Below are 20,532 nucleotides of genomic sequence, written 5' to 3' on the forward strand. Positions count from 1 at the left end.
TCATGTCCAGCCGCCGCTGCCCCAGCAGAGCCAACTCAAGTCACAACCACTCCCTCAAAGCCATGTCAAGTCACAGCTGCTCCTGTCACGCCAAATCAAGTCACAGCTGCTCCTGTCACGCCAAGTCAAGTCACAGCCGCTCCTGTCACGCCAAGCCAAGCCACAGCTGTCCCTCTCACGCCAAATCAAGTCACTGCTGCTCTTGTCATGACGAGTCAGGTCATAGCTACTTCTTCACTGCCAAGTCACATCTCCCCTGAGCATCCAGAGCCTTCACTCCCAAGCCATGCAGAGCCAACGCTCCCAAGCCATGCAGAGCCAACGCTCCCAAGCCATGCAGAGCCAACGCTCCCAAGCCATGCAGAGCCAACGCTCCCAAGCCATGCAGAGCCAACGCTCCCAAGCCATGCAGAGCCAACGCTCCCAAGCCATGCAGAGCCAACGCTCCCAAGCCATGCAGAGCCAACGCTGCCAAGCCATGCAGAACCAACGCTCCCAAGTCACACAGAGCCAACGCTCCCAAGCCCCACGCCCAATGACCCGGAGGGCATTCCTCTGCCAACTGTGTTACCTGTTATGGCTATCGCCATTTTGAGTGTGTGGGCTGCACACTGCGCCCCAGTTGCCTCTTCGGCCCATGAGTCTGCCCACAAGTTTGTTCTGGAGACCTCATCTACAGGCATGTCCGCTGCGCCTATACCTCTTTCGGAGGTGGCGTACATAGCGGAACTTCACGCTCTGCCCGCTCCGCCAAGGCTTCACGCCCTGCCCGCTCCGCCAAGGCTTCACGCTCTGCCCGCTCCGCCAAGGCTTCACGCTCTGCCCGCTCCGCCAAGGCTTCACGCTCTGCCCGCTCCGCCAAGGCTTCACGCTCTGCCCGCTCCGCCAAGGCTTCACGCTCTGCCCGCTCCGCCAAGGCTTCACGCTCTGCCCGCTCCGCCAAGGCTTCACGCTCTGCCCGCTCAGCCAAGGCTTCACGCTCTGCCCGCATCGCCTGTGCTCCCTGCTCTGCCAGCACCGCCAGTGCTCCCTGCTCTGCCAGCACCGCCAGGGTTCCCTGCTATATCTGCTCCGCCAGGACTCCTTGCTCTACCTGCTCCGCCAAGGTTCCTTGCTCTGCCTGTTCCGCCAAGACTCCTTGCTCTGTCTGCTCCGCCAAGGTCCCTTGCTCTGTCTGCTCCGCCAAGGTCCCTTGCTCTGTCTGCCCCGCCAAGACTCCCTGCTCTGCCTGCACCGCCTAGGTTCCCTGTCATCTCTGTCTTGGCGTCTGGGGCCGTTCCAGAAGTCTCTGTCTGCCCAGGAACTGCCACGAAAGTCGTTCCTGAAGTTCTCGTCTGCCTGGTCACGGCTATGGAGGCCACGTTCTCCCATGAACTCTCTACTTCTCTCCTTGCTCTGTCTGCCTCCTCTATCTCTGTTCTCCCCAGGTCCCAGTCCATAATGCGGCCTCCTGTTCCGCCCTGGAGGGCTTCTACGCCTCCTGTTCCGCCCTGGAGGGCTCCTGCGCCTCCTGATTCGCCCTGGAGGGCTCCTGTGCCTCCTGCTCCGCCCTGGAGGGCTCCTGCGCCTTCTGCTCCGCCCTGGAGGGTTCCTGCGCCTCCTGCTCCGCCCTGGAGGGCTCCTGCGCCTCCTGCTCTGCCCTGGAGGGCCGCTCCGCCTCCTGCTCCGCCCTGGAGGGTTCCTAAACCCCTTGCTCCGCCTTCGGCTCCGCCCTGGAGGGCTTCTACGCTTCCTGCTCTGCCCCGGAGGGTCGCTAAGCCTCCTGCTCCGCCCTGGAGGGCTCCTAAGACTCTTGCTCCACCTCAAAGGACTGCTCTGCCTCCAGCCCTGCCCTGGAGGGCTCCTGAATCTCCTGCCCTGCTCTGGAGGGCCTTTGCCCAACCTGTTCTGCCTCAGTCTCCTGGCCCCCCCACCGCTCCCCTGGACTGTTTCCTCCTGTTGTTTTTTGGAGCGTCTGGAAGCCGCTCCTTGGGGGGGGGCTATGTCACGCCAGGCCAGCAGAGGGAGCCCTTACCCCCACTGACTGTTGCTGCTCCCTCTGCTGCCTCTATGGTTACTTCCTGTTTATCAGACATAAAAGCCAGCTCATCACACACACACATCGCGAAGTATTGTTTTGCTCCAGCGGACTCTACCAAGCGTTTTCCTTTGCTCTCAGGTTTCCTAGTCTCCTTGTTGTTCCCTAGCCATAGTTCTGTTTTTGTTTTCCCAGTCTTAGTCTTAGTTTTCTAGTTTCTTGTTTTCATTTCATTGTTTCATTTGGACTGCCCACTTGGATTTTGACCCACGCTTGTTTATTGGATTACGCTATTGGATTATCTTCGCTGTTCATGTTTGCTGGTGTTTTCGACCCTGTCTGCCTGTCTACGATCATCAAAATAAAGCCTTGCATTTGGATCCTCACTCTTGGTCGTCCCGTTTGTGACAATTGGCTGCTTATAAAACACATATTAATGCATTGTTCTGCATGTCCTAACAGCTACCTTACTATTTTTAAGCAGCAAATTAGGAGTTCATCAAGGCAAAAGTCATAGTTAATAGTTAGTTACTAGTGAGATCTGGTCCCCAAACTAAAGTGTGACCTGAGTATTATATATTACACAATCATCTGAAGGGACAGCTGGGTTTTACAACAGTGTTAAAACTGGAAATTGTCGCTAGAGTGAATTTTCCTTTTGAGACTGTGTATTATGGACAGTATTAATAACTGTGCACAGCAGCAATCCTTCAGGGTCTCATACTGTATGAGCTGAGTCAACTGTCTTCGGTTCTGTCACAGAGCACAATGCATTCCTCATAGTACTGCGTTTGTCGCATAGTAATATAGTGCCTGGCCCAATGACCAGCCCTGACCTTACTGTACAACTTTTCCAGCATTCTGCCCTATACTAATGCAAAATATGTGAGCCATGCGTATCACATGGCCCAAGTCCCTTTGTGCGCCTATGAGTGGAGGCGCCAGGATATTACCACACTTTCATTCAAGTGCTGTATTAATACAGCCCTCGATTGGGCCACAACGTCACGCCTGGTCAGTCTGTCAGCGTGTGTGTAGGTGTGACACACTGCCGTCTCAGTGTCACACTCCGAGTCCGACCCGCAAAGGTTAGCCAGGGGGCATGACACTGTCTGCCTCCCGACAATAGAGCCTTTGTGGGTATAAGGCCGTGGACGTGTCCTCGCACGACGTCGACATGCGCACGTCAGCCACCAGTTGAGCTGTCAGACATGCTGAAATATGCTGAAGGCGACCTTCTGAAGGAACCGTTGCAGTCTTTGTTGAACTCTGAATACTGACAGAAATGTGTGTGAGGTTCAATAGCCACTTCTCTGACATCACTGCCCGCTCACACACACCGTAACCATGTGCTGGTAAGTTTGCTCAATGGCTGATCTCTTTGTTTTTGTCTTTCAGATTGAGAATGTGGAGGCTTGTCTGAATTTCTTAGGGGCCCGAGGAGTCAGTGTTCAAGGGCTCTCTGCTGAAGGTAAGTCCCTTCTGTCTCCTTGAAACTTGATAACAACTGCTAAATGCCTTCATATACACAGATAGGCCTGCTATTCTTATCATTAGTGCTGTTTGCGTCAGTATTATTACTGTTTATAATTAGAATTAAGGGCCTTTGAAGAGTTTCTGAAGAGTTGAAGGGTTAGGAACATTAGTGGTGCATCAAATTGTGTGGTTTGTTTACATTTCTAAGCAATTTCAATCAAAAATGTCTGCCATTAATTACTCACACTCATGTTGTTCCAAACTTGTAAGATCTTCGTTCATCTTTGAAACACAAATTAAGATATTTTTGATGAAATCCAAGAGCTTTCTGACTTTTTCTGAATTTTATCAAGCTATGAGAATACTTTTTGTGATTGCATCAAAAATATCTTATTTGTGTTCTGAAGATGAACAAGGTCTTATGGGTTTGGACCGTCATAAGGGTGAGTAATTAATGACAGAATTTTCATTTTTGGGTGAACTAAAACTTAGAGGTCCTTGCACATGTCAAGATTCTTGTCTGAAATTTCTTGTCCGAAGTTAAAAAAAATAATAATAAAATAAATTCGACCCTACATTGTGTCAATCACGTTTACACACTGACCGTCATAAAAAAAAAATGGATTCAGTTAAATTTTCTGCATTTTACGCATTCGAAAGAATGCAAAAATCAGTGTGCAAGGACCTTCAAGCTTATGTAACTTATTTAATGTTCATTTCAACATTTACTAATACATTTAAAAAAAAAATCTAACTTTATTTAATTGACTTGAGCTAACATGAACTAAAAATTAACACTGTAACAAATGTACTGCTCACTATTAGTTAAAGTTAGCTATGGTAGTAACTAAAGTAAACTATTAATCGGAACTTTTTGTGCAGCTATACCATTATTTTATTGAAAAGAAATAAAAAATGTTATAGAAGTACATTTTTAATAAATGTATAATAATATAATATAAGAGTTTTTTATTGAAAAAAAAATTCAGAATCAGAATCTACAAATGTTCTAGAAGCACATTTTTAATAAATAGTTGGATTTTTATTGAAAAACATTCAGAATTAGAATCTAAAAATGTTATATAAGCAAAGTTTGAATAAATAGTGTTTCATTTTCATTGAAAAACAATCAGAATCTAAAAACGTTATAGAAACACGTTTTTTTTAAATAGTGTTTCATTTCTATTGAAAAACATTCAACATCAGAATCTAAAAATGTTCTAGAAAAACATTTTTATTAAATAGTGTTTCATTTTTATTGAAAATCATGCAGAATCAGAATCTTAAAATGTTATAGAAACACTTTTTTTTATTAAATAGTGTTTCATTTTTGTTGAAAAACATTTAGAATCAGAATCTAAAAATGTTCTGTAAACATGTTTTTAATAAATAGTTGGATTTTTACTGGAAAAACATTCAGAATTAGAATCTAAAAATGGTATATAAGCAAAGTTTTAATAAATAGTCTTTCATTTTCATTAAAAAACATTCAGAATCAGAATCTTAAAATGTTATAGAAACACTTTTTTATTAAATAGTGCTTAATTTTTATTGAAAATCGTTTAGAATCAGAATCTAAAAATGTTCTGTGAGCATGTTTTTATTGACTAGTGTTTCTTTTTTATCAAAAAACATTCACAATCAAAATCTAAAAATGTTATAGAAAGGTTTTTATTAAATAGTGTTTAATTTATATGAAAAAACATTCAAAACCAGAATCTTAAAATGTTCTAGAAGCACGTTTTTATTAAATAGTGTTTAATTTATATTGAAAAACATTTAAAATCTGAATCTTAAAATATTCTAGAAGCATGTTTTTATTAAATAGTGTGTCAGTTTATTGAAAATCATTCAGAATCAGAATCTAATAATGTTCTAGTAGCACTTTTTTAATAAACAGTGTTTAATTTTTGTTTATGAACATTCAGAATCAGAATCTTAAATGTTATTATTTTTTATTAAAAAACTTTCAGAATCAGAATCTAAAAATGTTCTAGTAGCACATTTTTAATAAGTAGTGTTTTATTTTTATTAAAAAGCATTCAGATTCAGAATCTAAAAATGTTGTAGAAGCATGTTTTTTGATAAACAATGTTTCGTTTTTATTGGAAAACATTCAGATGACACCGGAAGCCAGGTGGATAATAAAAATAAGATAAAAATAAGGTGGATAACAACGCCCTGGCAAGCAACACCTTAGCATCATAATGTTGAGGTGGAATAATCATTATTTTAGTATTTCTATTAAGTCCCATACATAGCTTCATGAGTGGTGAGTATTTAAAGCCATAGAGACCTGTTGATATTTGAATCTGATCATTTTTTAAACGTTTCAGGTTTCTTAGAACTGCTGCATCGACAAACCACAAAGATCCTTGATTTTCTTTTTTAGCATAAGTAGGAGCTTAAGTGTACTAAATGCAGTATGGAATGATATCATTAACCTAAAGCAGCTTGGATACCATATTCACTGTCCCGCTAAATTCAGCACCATGAGTGCACAGGGTCCATAAATATAGAGTGTATTGAGTTTCTCAAGGCTTTTATCACACACTTTCCCTTCCACAGCACTGTGTTTGTGTGTTTGTTGAGCATCTTTCCTAAAGCTGTGAGTAGCTGTCTTAATTAAATTAGCTGAGGTTTCAGAGTTAGGGTTTGAAGGCTTGCATACGCTTGTGTTTAGTTTTTTATGAGGCATGCCGACTCGAGACCTTTATAAAAGAAGTTTTTTTTTTTGCGTTTGATGTGCCTAAGTGTGTAGGAGTTTTCCAAGGAAAATAAAAGTAATAATGTCTAAACCACAGACAGTATGTCACATATATAGCATTTTCTCTTTACTGTCAGTGTTGAATTTATTTATTTTTGAACTTATTGCTCCTAGACAGCAGTGAGATTAAATTTAGAGCAGATTAAAACTGTAAAACCTTTGTTCATCTTCAGAACACAGATTAAGATATTTTTGATGAAATCCGAGAGCTTTCTGACCCTGCATAGACAGCAAAGCAACTGACACGTTCAAGGTCCAGAAAGGTAGTAAGGACATCTATAAAATAATCAATGTGACATGCGTCTGACATGGAATATAAGAAATTGTTGTATAAAGTCATTATTTTTGTTTTCTTTGCGCACAAAAAGTATTCTCATAACTACATAAAATTACTGTTGAACCACTGATGTCACATGGACTATTACTACTTTTTTGGGCCTTGAATGCGTCAGTTGCCTTGATGTCTATGCAGGGTCAGAAAGCTCTCAGGTTTCATCAAAAATATCTTAATTTTTGTTCCAAAGATGAACGAAGGCCTTATGGGTTTGGAACGACATGCGGGTGAGTAATTAATGACTGGAAGTTTTTGGGTGAACTATCCCTTTAAAAAAGTATTCATTTTTCATTTTTGTCACATTTTGTTTTGTTGCAGCATTATGTTAAACTGCTTTAAATTAGTTTTTCCCCACATCAATTTACACTCCATACACCATAATAATGACAAAGCAAAAACCATATTTGCAAATTTTGCAAATTTATTAAAAATACACTGAAATAAGTACATTGCATAAGTATTCATACCCTTAACTCAGTACACAGTTGAAGCACCTTTACAGCCTCAAGTCTTTTTGGGTACGATGTGGCAATCTGTTTTTGGCATTTATCTGCCATTCTTTGCCTCACCTTTTCACCTCTCAAGCTCTGTCAAGTCCTAGTTGTTCCAATCGTCTTCCATTATGGATAATGCTTCTGTGAACATTCAATGCAGCAGATTTTTTTCTGAACTCTTCCCTAGATCATTGCCTTAACACAAGTCTGTCACTGAGCTCTACAGGCAGTTATCTTGACCTCAGGACTTTGGGTTTTGCTCTGATATGCATTTTCAGCTGTTAGACCTTTTCTGAGAGGTGTGTGCCTTTCTAAATCATACTCTTTCAAATGAATTTGCCAGTTTAACTCCACTCGAAGTGTAGTAACATCTAGAAGCAATATGAATGCTCCTGAGCTAAATTTCGAGTGTCCCAGAAAAGGGTATGAATACTTATGCAACGGGATCTTTTCAGTTTTTTATTTTTAATAAATGTGCACAAATGTTAAAAACCTTTTTTTTTTGCCATTATGGAGTAGGGAGTGTAGAATGATGTGGAAAAAAAAAAGTAATTTAAAGTAGTTCAACATAACGCAGCAACATAACAAAATGTGAAAAAAAAATGAAGGGGTATGAATAATTTCGCAAGGCACTGTATATAATTTACAAAGTAAAATGTCTGATTATAACAAGTTGTTTCTATTTCTATTCCTACTAAGGATTTTTTATGAAACATCTAAGACAAAGTTGTCACTTAAAGAGTTCACCCAAAAATGAAAATTTCATGTTTATCTGCTTACCCCAGGGCATCCAAGATGTAGGTGACTTTTTTTCTTCAGTAGAACACAAACTAAGATTTTTTTTAACTCAAACCGTTGCAGTCTGTCAGTCATATAATGGAAGTCAATGGGACCCACGGATTTGAGAGTCAAAAAAACACAGACAAAACCAAATTAAACCCTGTGGCTTGTGAAGATACATTGAGGTCTTAACACACTAAACAATCGGTCTGTGCGAGAAACAAAACAGTATTTAAAAAAAAAAAATTTACCTCTGATCTGAACAAACTCAGAACAGTTGGACATTGCGGTGGATCAGAGGTAAAAAAATTATATAAATACTGTTCAGTTTCTTACACAGACCGATTGTTTTGTGTGGTAAAACCTCATTGTATCGTCACAAGCTGCAGAGTTTAATTTGGTTTTGTCTGTGTATGTTTTTTTGGCTCTCAAAGCCATGACTGCAACGGTTTGAGTTAAAAATCTTTGTTTGTGTTCTTCTGAAGAAACAAAATAATGTACATCTTAGATGCCCTGGGGGTAAGCAGATAAACATCACATTTTAATTTTTGGGTGAACTATCCCTTTAAAAGAAACTTAACCTCTTATACTATGAAACCACATCATCTGTGCAATAAAATTGTCCTCTGGGAAAGTTTGTTCTTGACCCCTGCTGAGTGTTATCCTAGCCTTATCCTCCCAATAATGATAGGTGCAAACTCTCAATATCCCTTTTCCTGCTGCGGTGGCAATGACTCCCTGTTCACAGTGTGTAGGGTATCAGAACGCACAGCGGGACTCCGGTTTTAAGTGCTTTTAAGTGCAGGGCACACCATGACCTCTGCGCAAAGTGAGCTTTGATCTCATTGGCTGTGAGGATTTGGTGAAAAGGTGCAGTTTGTTATAGAGCAGGTCAGTCTTAAAGACTTCTCCCAGGGTCAGAGGGGGCACCTTCACCGGTGAACTGACCGTGAAACCCACCCTGACAAGAAACACACACACACACACACACACACACACACGTGTATGAAGACACTCACCTTAAACTGGCAACTGACGTCCATGCTAACTCAGCGTAAATGAAGAGGCACTTCCGCTGAGCTGTTTAATCCTTTCGCTCAAAAAAAAAAAAAAAAAGAATCCTCACAAGTCAAAGGAGATCAAGCATGACCTTCTGAGGTATTCAAACTGAAAGGCACTCATTACTATGTAAAATACAGGAAGCCTGTTTTCATAGAAATCACTTTTCCTAATCTTTGCTGTGTTAAAAGGATAGTTCACTCAAAAAAAGGAAAGTCTGTCATTTACTCACTCTCATTGCAAATCTGCGTGACTTGCTTTAGAGGCCTGGGGCTGTTGAATTCCAAAAATACACTGTTTTCTAAATGTTTCTTGCAAATTAGAATGATTTCTGAAGGATCATGTGGCATTGAAGACTGGAGTAATGGCTGCTAAATATTCAGCTTTGCCAACACAGGAATGAATTACATTTTAAAATATATTAAACATTATTTTAAATCATAATATTTCACAATATTATTGCTTTTACTTTTGATAAAATAAACCCTTGGTGAGCATAAATGACTTTCAGAAACACATCCACTTTTGTAATTCTGAACAAAGTCTCAAGTGTTTACTGGCTCTTTTGGCAAGGGAAAGCTAGAGCGCTACTGTATACAGAGGAAGTGGTCAAGGGCACATCACTGTAAATAGATAATGTATTCACACTTCTCTGTCTTCACTTCCCTTAATGAGCCTGTCTGAACAGATACGCCTTTGACCTTGTGCGGATAGTGACAGCAAGGCCTAATGACTCCAAATTTAAACTTCAGTTCAAAGTGTGTTAATTTGCAGACAGCTTTTACTTCAAGTTTCCAATTTAAAGGGAACCCTGGGTATTAAGACTTTTATGTCTTAATATAACGTAAATCATGTTTCATATTAAAATATGTAGTAGAAAACCCATGAAAGATTTCCGTTATTTAAAACATCCACATCATTTTATACATATTTTGGACTATAGGGGGCACCATTATTTCAATGATGTCAAATGGTTGCACTCTGTGAGCTGCTAGCACTACCTGTTACTATTTTTACCGCAACACAACTCCGAAAAGGAAATACTGATTCGATGGCCACAGCTACTGAAAGAGCTTACAGGTGTTGATGGATATAAGCATAGGCTGAAACCAAATGCCGTACCATCGATTTTTCCCCACAAGGAGCCTAAATGCCCCCAGATATTGAGTAAAATCTGCGCTAAGAAACTCCTTTAGTGGCTTTAGCATGTTGGATGGCATCTAGCGTTTCTTGTCTTTGCCGTTTGTAATCTCTTTCAGTAGCTATGGTCTACTAAAAGCCTCAAAGGCATCTGGGCTCAAGTAGAGAGAACAAAGATGCAGGTCTTTAGGAGGTTTTATTCATTCACAGGCATCTTCCCATTCTTTTCTCCTTTTCTTATCGCTAGGAAGAGAGTTGTGTTGCAGTAAAATCAGCAAAAGGTAGCGCCAGTAGCTCACCAAGTGTAACCATTTGATGTTGTTGAATAAATGGTACCCCTCTGTTTTAGTATGGTTTCTGAAAAATTCAAGGTGAGACAAAGTGTGGTGTGTATCGACAAGGGGAGGTGCCAATAAAAGGTCCGTTCACCATACTAATCAAGCAGTTCAACTGTTTATTGATGTAAAACACAGCTGATCAAATTATGATAATAATAGTCAATAATGATATCAATAATAATCAACAAGTAAAAGCATAAAAGAACAGACAAAGCTGGATAGTTATATGCTGAACCCCAAGCAGAAGAATAAAGACCATATTTACAACTCAGAGACGTGCCATCATCTTCCCTCTCAAAGACTGGGGAGCCCGTTGCAGTCACAGTAGAAGACCAACACGTATGTCCGAGAAATGCCGGGCGATGCGCGCTTGTCCCACGGCTGAGCTTCCACTGTGCCAACAAAAAGTCCCATCTTTTATACTTTAAATTTGGGTGCAGTTAAGACAACCTCCAAGTGAGAGAGAGAGCCAAGTTGATCAGGCTCGACCATCTCCCCACCTGGGTGCACGTCATTTTGATTTCAAGAAATTATGGCGCGTCTCTCAGTATCTCAAGCGTCTGTTACCATGGCCTCGTGCTCATAGAACGTCACAATAAACGGTTTGTTCTAGACTAGTATAAACTTGTCTGAAGACCAAGGCCAATGCTTTCCCAGGAGACCAGGTGTTTTTGGGAGGATAGTGGCGCCGAGTTATACCAATTGGTTACCATGACCTCCAAACTCACAACTCACACTCCCCCTATTCTCCATCTCCGTTGAGCGCACAGAAGCAAAAAACAAAAATGACCCATCGTACAGAGGCACCGGAAGGCCCATCTATTACATTCGGCCCCTCGCTCAACGGAGAATCAAACTCGAATACATTTCATACACATTCTTCTAACAGAAAATATAAATTAAGAATATAGAAAAGGAATATAAAACAACACAATTGTATGGTTGCTCTCTCGAAGCAAAACACACACAGTTTGTATTTGAGGATCCTCAGATCCTCCACTCCCCCCTCTTAATCATATATGACAAAACTAAATGATTATTGCAAGCAAACCTTCATATTCTTTATCAAAACATCTTCAAAAAGTTTGGATGGCCAGTCCATACTTTTCCCTTCTACATGTTCAAAAGAACAGGTCATTTCTGTCATCCCGCGTACAAGCATCGGTTGGGGGAGTGTGTCTAACATTAGGTGATGGCCTGAATGTGAATGGCCTTGTGACAGGCAAACGTCTGATAAGACAAATCAACACTCTTATGGCACTATACAAGAGTAAGATGATAAACACTCCTGAAACGGGGACTAAAGCCTTTAAAATAATTGAAAAGTGGCCCCAATATTGATCCAAATTATGTGCCCTTAATGAAGTTTAGCTTGTTGTCTTAGCATCTCAGCATCAGGGTTTTAATGCCCTAGTAATTATTCGAATTGTCTGGCAAGTTTATCAATTTAAAAGTAGAACTGTCAGTTGGAGTGCACCATTTAAAATCAAACCAGATACAGGTAATATCTTTGTATACAAATGTCATGATGTGCTGAACCAATGAAAAAAATTTCCTTAAGGTCTTTAAGATTTAACCAAAATCACATCACTATGACTTTTTAATCATGACAAATCATTAAATCACATCACGTCAAGTTTGACCATTTTCTTGCAGCATGATGACAATAAACCACCCATGAATTGGTCTGACTGACTCACATGACAAATACATAACTTAAAACACAACCTCAGCAATATAAAATGACTGATATCTCTTTCGTAACCCAGAATGTATCTATCCATGAAATGTCTCAGTGGTCAGTTCTCGCTTCGTTGTCTCAGTAGTCTGCTCTTGAAATGTCTCTGTAGCTTGTTCTGTTCTTCCCAAAGAACCATCTTGAGTTTGAAAATTGTGAAGTTCCGTCTCTCTCTCTGAAGTTCCCTGAAGTTCCTGTTATTCTGTCAGCCATTGTTTGTCGACACAAACCGTCCCCTTATGGTAAGGCTCAAACCTCTCAGCAAATTTCTCGAAGGTCGCCCACAGACTTGATCTGCGAAAACACAAAAACAAGAGAACGGAAAACAGAGACTGTTCTTTTGAAAACCAAAATTGTTCAAACTTTGTTGGAATTATTTTGACTCCATTATAACCTCAATAGATAAACGAAAAACATAGAGACCATCTGGCAACTAGACTGTAGTCCGGTGAAAGCTAATCATCGTAGCCCCCCACCCGCCATATCTTCATCATGAGGTTGGCCCCCAAGTCACTAAAAGACAAGGTTCTTCTCATGACTCCTTTCTACAGCATTTGCCAGGTCTCATTTAAAATTAATGAGCAAATTCACAATGTCTAATATGTATCCATTTTGCTTGGGGTTGCTAATGATAAACTCTTATTTTTGGCACAATTTTATGTCCGCCCCCTCTGGAGGTGTTTTTTTTTTTTTTACACATCTTAAAGCCTGATTTAAAAACCAATCGATGTATCAGAAGAAAATTTGAATTAAGTGCACACTTGCCATACTGTAGCAAGATCTCTCTTAGCAACTTTTGACCTCCAGCCAAAACTGAGCCGATAATTCATTTCATGCACAGACAGAAAAGCACGTCTAACCATGTTAGCCCTGACATACCACATTTACCAGTATAATCTCAGAGTGTGATTAACTTTTTTCAAATGACGAATGTCATTGTTGGTACTATAAAAATCCAATGAAGTCCACAGACTTCCTGACATACCTGACCATTAAAGTGTTTTCCCTTTAGTCAGAATCAGTATTGCCTGATGTTCCCCTCTGGGAATGATATCTCAAACCAATATTTAACTATTAAGACAGCAGTGGCTATTAATAGTGAAAATTTTGCCAACTATAACCAAAACATCTTAATAACCCTGGTATTTTATAAAGAGTTATTAAATCATAAATTCACAAAACAGCCCTGGTGGTGCAGGTCTTCCCAATTAAATAGAATAGGATTGCCAAATTGTGTTTTTGACATTACGCATCCGTTAACTACTTCCGCATATTTCCTAAAAATCCCCTCGCCCATATTGTTTAAACATGAACAAATTAAAAATGCCTAAGTGACGGACACACACTGTGAATCTGTGTGAACAGAAAAGGAAGCAAGATTTGGAGCCTATTATCCATCTGATGATTTAGAATCAATCAAATTCACAGATTTGCATCTTGGCTTTATCTGTGAGCTGTGAGTGCGGTGTTTCAGTGCGCAGAGGACATGCCTGAGCAGTGAAGATTTCTGCCGTTCGTGCGGCGGCAACCGCGGCTGCCTGGTCAGCAAGGGTTCATCCATCTCACCTCTTAGTGAGGAAACCACTCTGCTGCCAATCTGCTCCAAAGTCCTGCACAACACCACCAAAGGCATAACGGAGTCCGTGTAGATTTCAGCATTTCAGCTGTTTTGCCATTTGCCAACTCACATTTTCAAGCAACCAAATTAATTGACACTAAGACTTTTAGTCTGTTGTTTCCGCTCAACCTGCCTTGCATTCCCCATTGTTCACAAAAGATGAACAGCACAGAAAAATCAAATTAGAATTTAGAGGTTCAAATTGTCTAGCTAAATCATCTAAATGTGTTCTACCCTTAATTTCTCCATGAGCTCTGCACCATCTTGACCATCTGGCTTAATCATGAGACTGCCTCATTCAAAATATGCCATTGTCCTTCCTTAGAAGGCCAACTTCCCTCATCTCATCATCAGAATCCCAAATATTCCCATCCCAAATGAATGGGTCCCATCCTCCTGCATTTGCTGTAGTTACAAACGCTCGTACCTTACGTACATTTGGTCTACGTTTCTTTTTAGCATTAACTTTGGCTACCTGTAAAGCAGCTTTTTCTGCCACACCAGTCATTTGACCAAGATGCTGGTGCAAAATTTCAGCTTGACCTTGCGCTAATGAGGCGCGCCCTAAGGCATCAGACATTTCTTTCATCAAATTTTCAATCTCTTTAGCTTTCTGATCTGCCCGCTCATGCTGCTTTCTGTAAGCAGTTAACACGATCCACAAGCGGCTCTGCAAGCCCTTCAAGGGATCCTTTTCTGAGACACCAACCTTTTTCAAGCATGTTTCAACTTGATGCGGGTCGGCATCCCTCAGCGCAGCAGACCAACACTGAGGTAACCCTCCGCCCTTTCTGAGTTCTCTGGCCACTGACTCATACAAAGTGTCATCCCACTCGGGAAGCACATCAGGCTCGGGCTCCTTCACTTTCTTGCAAAACATTCTATCAAAATACCCTCAATCCAAACACCCTTGAAACCTTCTCTTGTCTAACACCAAAATCACTTTAAACGTCTCACAAAATTATTTGTATCCTGCCGACAACGCCAATAATGTTTTAGTATGGTTTCTGAAAAATTCAAGGTGAGACAAAGTGTGGTGTGTATCGACAAGGGGAGGTGCCAATAAAAGGTCCGTTCACCATACTAATCAAGCAGTTCAACTGTTTATTGATGTAAAACACAGCTGATCAAATTATGATAATAATAGTCAATAATGATATCAATAATAATCAACAAGTAAAAGCATAAAAGAACAGACAAAGCTGGATAGTTATATGCTGAACCCCAAGCAGAAGAATAAAGACCATATTTACAACTCAGAGACGTGCCATCATCTTCCCTCTCAAAGACTGGGGAGCCCGTTGCAGTCACAGTAGAAGACCAACACGTATGTCCGAGAAATGCCGGGCGATGCGCGCTTGTCCCACGGCTGAGCTTCCACTGTGCCAACAAAAAGTCCCATCTTTTATACTTTAAATTTGGGTGCAGTTAAGACAACCTCCAAGTGAGAGAGAGAGCCAAGTTGATCAGGCTCGACCATCTCCCCACCTGGGTGCACGTCATTTTGATTTCAAGAAATTATGGCGCGTCTCTCAGTATCTCAAGCGTCTGTTACCATGGCCTCGTGCTCATAGAACGTCACAATAAACGGTTTGTTCTAGACTAGTATAAACTTGTCTGAAGACCAAGGCCAATGCTTTCCCAGGAGACCAGGTGTTTTTGGGAGGATAGTGGCGCCGAGTTATACCAATTGGTTACCATGACCTCCAAACTCACAACTCACACTCCCCCTATTCTCCATCTCCGTTGAGCGCACAGAAGCAAAAAACAAAAATGACCCATCGTACAGAGGCACCGGAAGGCCCATCTATTACACCCTCCCCCCCATAATCCAAAATATGTATATTTTAAAATAGATTTTTTTAAATAACGTAAATCTTTCATTATGAAAGGTTCCTTCTTTGAAGTAGATGCCATAGTCATTCATTATGATTATACGGTAGTACTAATATCAGCAACTGTTCTGATTTCTATAATGGCATACACTGGTGTTTGTGGAAATCATACAGAGTTGTAATAGCTTAATGTGAATCAACATAGCCATTGCCAAAATCCAAATGCACTCCACATGCGGAGCAATTGTGAAGAGAAAGACTAATTTCCTCCATTAATGCGAACATACGAAATGTATTTACAAATTAGCCTACCAGAATAAACAGTTTAGTGCATTACTACGCCTCGCATTTCCCATATTGATCTAAAGTGCAATGACACCAAAAAGTGCCAAATTTGCCTGACCCAGAAAATATGTTCAACTGAAACATACCATCTGAGCGCTTTTTTATGTAGAATACAAATTACAGCTCTGCACGATCCCAAATTGAACCGGGGGGAGATTAATAACCCCAAACATTGCTGACGGGCAGAACAAACAGGCGGGCTGTCAGAACGAAGCCGGATTCTTCTCTTTAGCGCTGCCTCAGCACCACCATCCTTCAGTTGCTTTCAGTGCCAGCCATTAGCAGTGTGTGACTATGAATGAAGGCCATTTCATAAACGGGCGCGAGAGAGCAAAGCTTCGCTGGCAGGCGGAGCACAGACAATCGATGCCTTTGCCTTCATCTTCAATCCTTTATCTCTGTGATCAGAGCAACGCCGTGCTGGCACTTATTCAGACTCACAACTTCAATTTCGGAAGGAAGTTTGAAAAGCATTCCTCAGAGGACACCTCACAGCGCTCATTTGCATCGACTGTAAATCAGGATAATAGCATTTGGGCTTCTAAACTCCATTCGCCACTTCAAAGTTCTGCTTATTGAATCAGCATCTGCGCATAAAAGGTCTCAATTAGAAGTCAATCGTTTCAGTGCCTGTTTATAAATGTTAACATCTAATTTATGACGCACAAGACTCCAGACAGTCAAATGACGGTGCTAAACTTGGCTTCTCCAGACAGTCGCATATTGTCATACTGTATATCACTTCCTCATTCAGAGCAGAACTTATCTGCCCCATATTTTCAGCTTATTGTAAACAAAACTTGAACTTCTCTTTTATGAGGCTAACTACCATGTGACACAACGTCGGTTTCATCTGACTTGATCCAGTACGAAAAACATGCTGTATTTAAGGTTTAGTGCATCAATGTAATGCATGCAGGATTAAAGAGCTCTTTCTGTGGCACTACTTTCTAAATCTGGTGTGTTTGATCTTCAGAGGTGTGTAATGGGAATCTGAAGAGCATCCTGGGTCTGTTCTTCATCCTGTCCCGCTACAAACAGCAACAACAGCACCAGCAGCAGTACCTGCAGTCGTTAGTGGAGCTTCAGCAGCACGTCACACATCAGACCACAGGGGCGGCACCAGCGAGCCAACACAAAACACAAGATATGCAGTCCAGGTAAGACACTTCTTATCATATCTATTGCTGTTGCTCCTCCATTTGACTTCTGGATCTTTAATAATGAAATGAATTACTATTGATAGATAGATAAGTTACTCACCCTCAAGCCATCCTAGGTATATGGCATTTTTCTTTCATACAAATACAATCGGAGTTATAATAAAAATTGTCCTGCCTTTCAAGCTTTATAATGGCAGTGAATAAGGGTTGAGAATTTGAAGTAAAATAAAGTGCACCCATCCATCGTAAAAGGTACCCCACATGGCTCCAGGGGTTAATAAAGACCTTTTAAAATGAAACTGTGCATTTGTGTAAGAAAAATACACTACCAGTCAAAAGTTTGGACACACTTTCCCATTAAGATTATATACATATAATCATATATACAACTTTATAAACCGCAATTGCTAGCGTTTGCTAACTGTCATATGCGCATTCATAAGAGAAAGGCGTTCCAGTGGATGACGTTGGATGTAGATGAAACACGGTGACGAACACTGAAGTGCAGACGAGGGAGAAAAACAAACCAGCGGTCACGATTTTGAAGTACAAAATTTGATTTTGTAAAGAAAAATATCAGAGGATTTCGGTAAAAGCCAAGCAGAGACTGTTTTTTCTTTTATGTAAACAAAACTTGGTTTTGTCTGCTGCAAAGCCGTTCTCTCATGAATGTGCATACGACAGTTAGTGGAAGCTAGAGATTACAGTTGTAAATATGGATATTTTTCTTACTCAAACACATTAATTCACTTCAGGAGGCCTTTATTAATCCTCCAGAGCTGTGTGGAGTGCTTTTCATGATAGATGAATGCCCTTTATTGGACTTCAAAATCTCAACAGCCATTCACTGCCATTATAAAGCTTAAAATAAGTTATATACACCTAGGATGGCATGAGGGGGAGTAAATTATAGGGTAATTTACATTTTTGGATAACCTATCCCTTTAATGGACCCTGTATCTACTCAATATATAATATAATATAATATAATATAATATAATATAATATAATATAATATAATATAATATAATTAATATGCACTAAAGGCAGCTGATCTAAAAAAAATTTAACCATATATAGGTTAAGTTTATTGGTTGAGTTCAAAACTTCAGGGGATTTATGTATTTTACTTATGCTATTGTATAACCAAAGTGTTTATTGACATGAACAGCATATCTATTGCTAACAATATATGTCAGATATACAAATATATAAGTTTAAACTGTAACTATAGTAACAGAATAAGAAAACAATGTATATGTGTACCATATTTAGGGATATATTTGTACCCAGAAGTAAGCTAAACCCAACAAAATCACGTATTAACATATATCTGTCATATCTGTGTCACGTTCGAGTGGTGCTGAGAGATGAGGTCAGGGTCCAAATGCGGGTAAGGTGGTTTAATTAAACAATAAACAAACAAACAGACAAAACCAAAAGGCCAACACGGCACAACACGACTGGGTCAAGAGCAGGATACATACACGTGAGGGACAGACATCAGAAGACAATGCAGACTCAACAGGGTAGTGGGAGAGTGGAGATTATAAAGACAATAGTGATTGTGAACAGCTGTGGATGTGATGAGTGCTGATGACAAAGACAGGTGATAACAATTAGGAAGTGCAGTGCAGGGAACAGTGACCTCAGGTGGCTGAGGGAACCCCACAGCCCAGATCGTGACAATCTGTCATTAACATATAAATATCATATGCCCTTGACTAAAGCTTTTTCTAGTTGGCTAGTAGTCGTTCATTTCAAGCATTAGTCAACTATTAGTCGAACATTTATTAATAAACCATATAAATCATAATGGTGAGCATTTAATTGCCTGCATAGCTTAATAAGCGCTCAAGCGCATGCATAAAGCTTGCCACAGTGCACCGGCAGATATAATAATTGTGAATGTGTCAGGAATAAACAGTAAAGAGCCTGCATTAACATTTTAATAATTTATTGATTAACTAGTGCTTTCTTTGTTTTCGGCTTAAAAGATGAAGTCGGCAACACTGACTCGTCAAGATGTTTCAAACAGATCACATCATCTGAAAATGGTTGTTTTCCACTTGAATTGGTTCATATACATACATATATATATATATATATATATATATATATATATATATATATATATATTCATTCATATATTTTTCATGTCTGTGAGGCAAGCATACACACACTTTTGAAGTTTCAAGGCATCTTTCTTTGTAATAACGGTATCAAAATAAGGAGTTTTTTTAGTTGCAGCAAGGTTTCTGTTAGGGTGTGTGATAGGGTTAGGTTACAGAATTTTTAAATATTTGTATATAAAAACAATAGAAGGCTATGCAGTGTTCTCATTTAAACAGTAAACATCTCTGTATATGTATGTGGGTGCATGAGTGTGGTAAAAAAGGAAGGCCATGACTGTGATGTAAATAGATGAGTAATCTTAGCACAGCTATGAAGAGGAGATGCCACACATGAGTGGCATTACACAGCCTGGCTCACGTTACCTGACCTAGAATGCATTTGTGTATGTGTGTGGGACAGGCAGGAAAGCACGAATGTGCATTTTGTAGTGCTGAGTTCTCTATCCTGTCAGCATTCACAAGTGCAAAGAGAAGAGAGAGAGAGGAAGAGAGTAAGAGAAAGACAACAGCTGCCCCTCATTCTTGTCCAGGGCCCGTGGGAGCTCTCCCAACTCACATCCAGCAGTGACAGGTGTTCAGAGGGCCTTGGACTGCCAGCCTGAAACACACACGCACACAACTTAAGCATTCAACACACATCAAATGACATCAGCCAGCAGAATTGGGCCAGGAGGGCTGTAGATTGGCCGAACTCCTGGAGGATGTTGTAAACGCAGTCTCCTCAGATAACTATCTCAGTTCTCTGTCCAGCTCCAGACAGTTGGGAAAAAAGGAAGCTATTGTATGGCATTTAGGAAGTGTTTCTTCAAACGTTTACTGGCGTGGGGGTTACAGGTTGTAAAATGGGTGGCTGGCTGATTAGCTTTGTGTTGAGTGTGTATGTTGTATCAGTCACAGGGGTCTGGGCGATTCATCAACTCACAGCACAGAAACACTTAAACAGACTCTTGGGGTTTCTTAAAGCATTTTAGCTTACTGGTAAAAGTGTACTGCATACTCAGTGAATGAACTCATTATGTTTAATGCCCTTGTGATCTTTTTTTCCTCCCAAAAAAGAATTATTAGTTAAAATGGTCTTTCTCGCACTGTTCTGGGTAAGCGTCATACGTTAGATTGCTGGTGCTAAATAATGTACTGTTTTTCTGACATCAAATAAGGGTTGATTTATGGTTTGTTAGGATATGACAATATTTGGCTGTGATACAACTATTTAGGAATCTGGATCCTGAGGTTGCAAAAAATCACCTTTAAAGTTGTCCAAATGAAGTTCTTAGCAATGCAAAATTTACAAAA

The 20,532-nt window shown here is 40.4% G+C and overlaps 1 protein-coding gene across 1 annotated transcript in view; it reads left to right on the forward strand.

Annotated features, from left to right (window-relative positions):
• The window catches only part of nav3 (neuron navigator 3), a 205,567-nt gene that overhangs the window by 76,859 nt on the left and 108,176 nt on the right, over positions 1-20,532 (forward strand). The window contains exons 4-5 of the mRNA XM_073837793.1: positions 3,416-3,488; positions 16,918-17,101. Coding sequence (XP_073693894.1) covers positions 3,416-3,488; positions 16,918-17,101 — 257 coding nt within the window. The remainder of the gene's footprint in view (positions 1-3,415; positions 3,489-16,917; positions 17,102-20,532) is intronic.

This window comes from Garra rufa, chromosome 4 (genome assembly GCF_049309525.1).
Source record: "Garra rufa chromosome 4, GarRuf1.0, whole genome shotgun sequence".
NCBI lineage: Eukaryota > Metazoa > Chordata > Actinopteri > Cypriniformes > Cyprinidae > Garra > Garra rufa.